Here is an 8023-nt window from a genome sequence, read left to right as displayed (position 1 = left end):
CTGCTGGTCCAATCAGGTCCTGCAGCACGATGAGAACTCATGAGAGTCCACTGCTGTCAGACCAGACTAGACTGTGACCTCTGACCCCGCCCCAACCCCAAAACCTCCCCAAAGCCTCCCCTCCCTTCAGTTTGTCTCTCAGTGCATCTGATTTCAATGAGCTCGTTAACGTTGAACCGATAAACTCAAGTTCATGTGCAGGATGTTTATAGATTATATTATATGCAAATATTCAGACCTGCAGTGTAAAGGAGCCTGAAAACCTTTGTTCATTTTACTGAATCAGTGTTTCCTGAGAAAATGACCTCACCGTGTGTGTGTGTGTGTGTGTGTGTGTGTGCGTGTGTGCTCTCTCTGTATTGTCTTTGACCTCTTTAACGTGAGTGGAGATCTTTCAGTGACGACATGCAGAGTTCAGCATCGAGGTTCATTTCTAAAACTAGCCTCACATGAAGAAAGACTGAATTCTAAACTTTGATTCAATTAAACCAAAACTTCAGCCCAAGTTTAGACTCTGATCCAGTATTAACTTTAAAGTTACACTTGAGGAGGTTTATCTTTTGAAATGTCTGAGTTTAGAGTGAGCAGAATAATAATAATAATAATAATAATAATAATAATAATAATAATAATAATAATAATAATAATAATAATAATAAGTACAGAAGGAACCGCCGCGTTCCTCTGAATCAGTCAGGAAACTTCACACCAAAGAGTCATTTGACTTCATTTATTTAAAACATTCCAATATAAAAGAAAATTACACATTTCTGAATTGCTCTATTTACACAAACATACATTCTTGAACAGCTGACACGGTCGTCGGTTCGCTGCTCAGCTCATATTCTCTTAAAGGCACTTTAACACGCGGACAACATTTAATGATGAACGGCGGTGCAACGCGGCGTCACGGAGCAAAATCATAAATAGCTTTTGCATTTGGCAGCAAATCAGTGACGTCATTCGTCACCGGTTTGACACATAAACATTTCGGCTCATCAATAAATACAAGCACTTCAAACTGAAAGGAAATCATTTTGCACGATTGTGTGCAGCTTTCCGTTGCATGTCAAGTTTCCCAGGAATGTAACACGAATGTGCAACCAGGTTGCAACTAAAATAAAGATTAAAAGTAAAATTAAAAAAAGGATTACTGAGCCACACAAACGGTCGGGGTGCGTTCCAACACCTGCAGGTTTCTGGATGTTCAACAAATAAAGTGTCTGTTTGTCGGTGCGGCTCGTGGATCAGACGTCTTTAACGTTAGTGGAGGTAATAATGAACTACGTCACGGCCCAGAGAGTCTGACCGAAGCACCGGCGAGCATCACGTTAAAGCGTCCGAACGCTCTGCGGACGAGTTCACCGCCAAAAAACAACAAAACTAACGTTTAAAACAACAAAACTAACGTTTCCTAAAACCAAAAGAAAATAAAATAAATAAAAGACGGACAGGAAGCCGTTCCTGTTTAGTGTTCCTGAAAACAAAAACAAAATGAAAAGGCGCTCCGGGCAGCGAGCTCAGTGATTGGCCGGTTTCTCTGTGCTGCTGGGCGGAGTCAGGATTGTTCCCACGGCGACGGGCGACAGCTGACAGTCGAGGCTGTCGAGCTGATGATCCTGAGACGACCTCTGCAGGAGACGAGGCAAACAAACGAGGTCGCAAACGTCCGGTTAGTGTTCACCGCGTAGACACACACACATATATATACACACACACAGACACACATATATATATACACACACACACACACACACACACACACATATATACATATATACTTTACACTGGTATTTGTCCTTCACGTTTCAAAATAAACACGTTAGTCAACAGTAAAGCTACGTCAAACACCAGAGAAGAAGACTGTGAGCGTGCTCAGTGAGCTCCATTTTCTTTGTTCGCCAAAAGCAACTAAACGTAAAGAAATAGCTAATTATTTATTTATTTATTTATTTATACGTATTTGGCGACTCGTGTTTACAGACGAGGTTTCTGCTTTACATCACTTTACAAGATAAAGATTAAAAAAAATGTTTATTGGGAGTCAAAATATTCAGACATCTGAATAATATTTAAAATGGATCAAAATATCATCTTCTATAAGAAATGAATCTTTAACAGACGTTAAAGTTATTAAATGTGTGAAAACCTTTTAATACCTCATTAGAGAATTAACACTTTTATAAAGCATTAGAGGCTGTAACAAGTAAAGAAACCAGATGTTATAATCAAGTTATAACACTTTGACTCTTCACATTTATTGACATTTTATTGTTGCTTTTCTGAGATTTACAATCCGAATTAAAAACAAAAAGAGAGATAATCTCACATTTTAAATGTTTGTTTGAAAGTCTATAATTCGTCCTTCACCTCCAAATAATATAGTTTTATAATTAATAATAGTTTTATAATTAATAATATAGTTTTATAAGAAAGATCTCCGTTTATTGATTAGAGACACTTTCAACGTACAGATTGGAACGTAAATATTTAAGACGTTCTCTTGTTTATTTGATTTATTAAATAATAATAATAATAATAATAATAATAATAATAATAATAATAATAATGCTCGAGAATCAGAAAAGTCAGATTCTTAAATCCTGGTTTTATTTATTGATCTTTGGCTGTAACAGAGGTGTGTGTGTGTGTGTGTGTGTGTGTGTGTGTGTGTGTGTGTGTGTGTGTGTGTGTGTGTGTGTGTGTGTGTGTGTGTGTGTGTGTGTGTGTGTGTCTCACCAGCAGGTCCAGATAGGCCACGTGTGTCTGGATGTTGTGCCGGGCGTCGGGCTTCACTCTGGGGAAGCTCTTGAGCTGCGGAGCGTCTTGAGATCGCAGGACGTCCATGAAGGGACTCATCCAGCGGACACACGGGGACACGCCGTCCCACGCCAGGCCTGAGGGGACACGGGGGGGGGGGGGGGGGGGGGCATTAAACAACCACAACTTCACCGGTATCAGACAGAAGATGTAAAAGAAAGAAAAAAAACGGCATAATTGTCTGATTTTCATCTTTCCGACGGTCCTCAAACACATCATGAGTGACGCTTCAGTCAGAAAAAGAAACAAAGCTTAAAATGTGTGATTATTACTTCATGTTCTCATTATAAACGTTTCCTCTAATAAAGAGTTCACTTTAACATGATGGTGTAAAAACATCAAAGTGTGAAACTATGACGTCATGATTGATTCATAGAGACCAAGTCATGTGACCACAAGAGAGGAACTCTGACTGAACTACAGGAAGAGAGGAGAGAGGAGAGAGGAGAGGAGAGGAGAGAGGAGAGAGGAGAGAGAGAGAGGAGAGAGGAGAGAGAGGAGGAGAGAGGAGAGGAGAGAGAGGAGGAGAGAGGAGAGGAGAGAGGAGAGAGAGGAGGAGAGGAGAGAGGAGAGAGGCTACAACATGTCAATAGTTTCATATTTATAACCTGTAGAGACTCTGATTCATCTTCATCATTCTCTTGTTTTCCGTTTGTAAAATAAACGAGCCGGTTTGATCTTCAGAGGACGACGTGCAGGCGAGCAAATCAAACTCACCTGAGACTCTGTGAACGACGTCAAACGAGGAGAAGTGGCAGAAGGCGGCCGCAGCCAGAACGCTGTAGCTGAAGTCCAGCGAGTTGATGTCCAGCATGCAGAGGTCCAGCAGCTGCAACGCGGACGCAACGGTCAGTCACTAGCTAAACATGATGGTGTGTGTGTGTGTGTGTGTGTGTGTAGCTACCTGTGTGATCTGGATGTACGTTTCCTGGGAGAACTGCGGCACCAGGAAGTTCTCTTCGTCCGTCTGAGCTTCGACCTGAGCGTACAGCTTCAACCAGGAGATCGGCGTCTCGGGAAAGAGACTCCAGTTCAACGCCTGCAGGACAACGACGACGACGACAACGACGACAACAACAACGACAACAACAACAACACGGGTCAACAGAGAGACGACAACATGAGTCAACACACAGAGAGAGTCGGTGTACCAGACCGGTTGTGATTCACACTAAACTACTTTCTTTCGTCTCCTCAGCAGCGTACCTTCAGGATGTGCAGCTCTGTGCGCTGGATGTCCCAGATATCACAGGCTCCGTCTGTGACGTAGGCGAAGTCTGTGATTTTAGGAGGGTAGATCTCCTGAAGAGAAGAAGAAGAAGAAGGAGGAAGAGTGTTTAACAGAAGAAGAAGAACTTGTGGTGCGAATTGATTTGACTGTCGACATGAAGTCTTTAATGAATTGTTTGTATTTATTAGCGCATGAACGAGCTTGACGCGCTAATAAAAGCCGTTGGCGTTACGCGTTTAGACGCCGAGGATGACGAGGAGGGACTCACCTCTATCTTGGCGGCGATGAAGAGCGCCGAGATGCCGATGAGCTGCAGGTAGTCTTTGTTGACGTTCTCCTGAGTCAGCATGAAGCGGTCGAAGAAGTCCTGAGCGAGGTAGGCCGTCTGCCGGTGGAGCGAGTACACCTCACACACCTGCAGCCGGACGCAGAGAGAGACGTTAACAGCTGCAGCGACGCGTCAAAGAACCAAAGAAGAAGAAGAACGCAGCGCTCACCTCCAGCAGCCAGTCCAGCAGGATGGCCCTCATCTTGGGCTGCAGCTTGGGGTGCCTCTGCAGGTAGCTCTTGTCGTGGACGTACTTCAGCTCCTTGTTCAGCATCTTGATCCACACGTCGTCAGAGCTCGCCCAGCTGAGGAGGCAAGAGGCGGGGTTTAGCTCAACGACGGAGCGGCCATCTTTGTTTCAGCTTCTCCCAACGTGCGGACGAGGAACGAGCTGAAGCTTCGTCTGAAGACGCGTTTACTTTAAAACTGCGACATAAATCTCACCTCTCGTATAAAAACACCGTCAGCACCAGCATTACATTCAGCACGTCTACGTAAACTACACCCGGTTGCACTTTGCAGACCTTTTCTGACCCACAATCCTTTGCAGATATACAAGCAAGAGGTTCAACGCGCCGCGTCATGAGGACGCAACACGACGTCCTCTATGACGGCATCTGTGAGATCTACTGAGAGAACGATCAAATCACAGAGTGTGAACGAGGACGTTAATGTCTGAAAGCAGTCGGGCGGAGAAACCACTCAGTGGTGAGTAACGACACACACACACACACACACAGACCTGAGGCGGGGGATGGGCGAGGACTTGATGAAGAGGTTCTTGAAGGTGTACTGCTTGAAGCTGGACGGGTCTGCAGGCTGCAGCTCTTTGTGAGGAGTTTCTATGAGGACGCACGGACTCGCTCCGTCCTCCGACCAACACGTCTAGAAACACACAAACATTCAGCCGGTGAGTCTCCACACACACACACAGTGTGTATTGTTCTCTTCTTATTGTTGCAGTTTAATTTAAAAAGCACAAACTTTGTTATTAAATGATTTATTGCTCGTTAATACCGAGCTGACCGGTGACGCCGTGTGGTGAACACGAGGTACTGCACCGTGACCTCATCAAGATGAATCAGATATAAACTAATATAATCACCACACACACACACACACACACACACACAGTGTGTAGAACATAAAACACTGGAAACAGTTACATAAATTAATTTAAATGTAAAGAAAACAGACATTTTATATATGAAACAAAATGGACGCTCAACAAAGAAGAGGGAGGGACACAACACACACACACTGATAATACACTAGTTACACTAGTTACACTACTCTTATCTCACACACACACACACACACACACACACACACACACACACACACACACACACACACACACTGATAATACATTAGTTACACTACTCTTATCTCACACACACACACACACACACACACACACACACACACACACACACACACACACACACACACACACACACACACACACACACACACACACACACACACACAGAGAGAGAGAGACACACACACACACTGACCTGTATTTCATAGCTCTGTTTCTTGGCAGCAGGTTGTAGTTTCTTCTTTGAAGGCTGGAGAATAAAACAGTGACGCGGTGAACTCTCTGTTTACTGGATGATTATTATTATTATTATTATTATGAAAACACTGACTCAGAACCAGCCGCTCATAACAAACCTCAGACTTCCTCCTCTTCAGCGGCGCTCTGACGGTCGGCTCCAGCGTGTTCGAGTCTCTGGTTTGCAAAGTGATGCGACCGCTGAAACACGAGACGAAGGTTAAATAACAGACGTCAGCTTCAGAGAAACGCGTCTTCATCAAAACATCTTCTACATAAGACTTCATTCAGCAACAGTGAACGTGAATAAAACACAGAAGTTCAGTGTGACTGGAGACAAACTTCTTCTTCTTGGTATCAGAAGGTAATGTGACATGTTTAAGTCCCGTGAGGGGCCTCACTGCCCCCCCACCGGCCTCCCACCGGGGCCCCACCGGCCCCCTGAGAACAAACAGCAGCTGCTCACCTGCGTCTGAACATGGTGTCGAGTGGATTTACGGCTCCGCTGCAAAACAGAGAGCACACAGGTGAGACACGAGACACACGACTCATCCACGGCTCCTGGAACCACGTCAGCGCCTCACGGAGGGCCCCGAGGAGCCACCGGGGCCCCCCACACACACACACACACGTTAGAGTCACTGGTGTGAGGTTAAACGGGACCCGGGCCCAGTGTAAACCACCACAGTGGTGTTATTCAGAGCCCACCGGGCTCCTGGAGAGCACAGGGGCCCCAGCATGCAGCAGGAGCCTCACATGCAGCCCTGTGTAGTTAGCTCATAGCTCGAGACACACACACACACACACACTGGTGTCTAACAGACAAAGCTGCACGTGAAGATGATGATTAACATGATGTAATAATATGAATATTAATAACGGAGCAGAGAGCAGCCAGGCTGTGACTGGAGGAGGAGGAGGGGGGCTGTCTGTTCCCTCGATTTCAAACAAAAAAAACACAAAAAATCTGCTTTTTATCCAAAATGTATCACCTCGAGGGGTGAAGCAAACGTCTCGAGGCGACATCCGGGTAGTTTTTATGCAGAAACGCGCAGAAATATGGACTTTATTTGCGGGATTGAAACTCAAAGACGCGCCAATTTCCGACGCTCGGGAGCTCAGAAGCGGGAGGATTCGAGCCCGAAACCCTCGTCCGGCTCCGGGAGGGAAACGAGCCGAAACGAGCCGAAAAGACCCGCGTGGACTTTACACGGAGCTCCACCGGGAGATTAAACTCATCGGAACCACCGACCAGGACCACAATCCGTACAAAAAAGGTCCAGAAAGCGCCATTTAAAGTCGGGTAAAGCGGGACCACCGCGCGGTGGAGAGAGGGGGAGCTGCAGGAATCAGATTAACTTTACACACAAAGTCCACTGAAACACGCAAATACTCACTAATCACGTTCTCACAACGACACGAGACGGTGTACCGGGGGACAACAGCCCGTAGCAAAGGAGGGAAACCATTGTATTACGGTTAAAACACACGTTAGAGCTCCGGTGAGGCGGCAGAGCCTCGCTGTCCCAGATTTAAATCCAAACTACGTTGAGTTAAACGCGTATTTAAGCTGCAGTCGTGCGATGCGGCCCGTGAAGAGACAATAACAGTAATAATACGTTAATAAACGATGTGTAAGGGCATAAACGCGACGTACGGCTCGGTGGTCTTACCTCGTCGGTGATCGATGGATGAATGAATGGATGAATGCATAAATCAGCTGTGGCGCCGGCGCCAATCCTTCTTATATCCGCATAGGTCTGTTTTGCGGCCCCCACTGCGCATGCGCGTTCCCGGTTTCGCAGAAACGCGCTAAATGTTCAAATCTGGGCGGAGTTTATTTTTGCCGCAAACGAGCAACAAGCGAAGCGTTTTAAAATGTGATTATTTATGATTTAATGTGAATGAATCGGACCCGTTATGACGCGATTAACGGCGTTATTTACCGCGTTGCACCGTCGCTTACGTTCATAACGTGTTCCGCTTAACGGGAGTTATTTAATTCTCTTTTCTTTTTTACGCGGCATCGGAACTGCTTCCGCCTCGCGAGTCCCGCCTTAAAGGGAGGAGCCTCCGTGACGTC

The 8023-nt window shown here is 45.6% G+C and overlaps 1 protein-coding gene across 1 annotated transcript; it reads right to left on the bottom strand.

Annotated features, from left to right (window-relative positions):
- Window positions 1-715: 715 nt before the first annotated feature.
- ccne2 (cyclin E2) lies at window positions 716-7670 on the bottom strand. Its single transcript, XM_079165286.1, has 12 exons — window positions 7614-7670; window positions 6407-6445; window positions 6060-6141; window positions 5900-5953; window positions 5122-5264; window positions 4549-4684; window positions 4320-4466; window positions 4027-4122; window positions 3725-3859; window positions 3538-3649; window positions 2740-2897; window positions 716-1631 (listed from the first exon to the last, which is right to left on the bottom strand). Exons 2-12 carry the CDS (start codon window positions 6418-6420, stop codon window positions 1521-1523), a joined length of 1188 nt encoding a protein of 395 aa, XP_079021412.1. The 5' UTR covers window positions 6421-6445; window positions 7614-7670; the 3' UTR covers window positions 716-1520.
- Window positions 7671-8023: the final 353 nt, after the last annotated feature.

The sequence above is a fragment of the Pholis gunnellus genome (assembly GCF_910591455.1).
Source record: "Pholis gunnellus genome assembly, chromosome: 8".
Taxonomy (NCBI): Eukaryota; Metazoa; Chordata; class Actinopteri; order Perciformes; family Pholidae; genus Pholis; species Pholis gunnellus.
The sequence above is the reverse complement of the archived record's forward strand: the minus strand, read 5'-3'. Positions and strand labels throughout refer to the sequence as shown.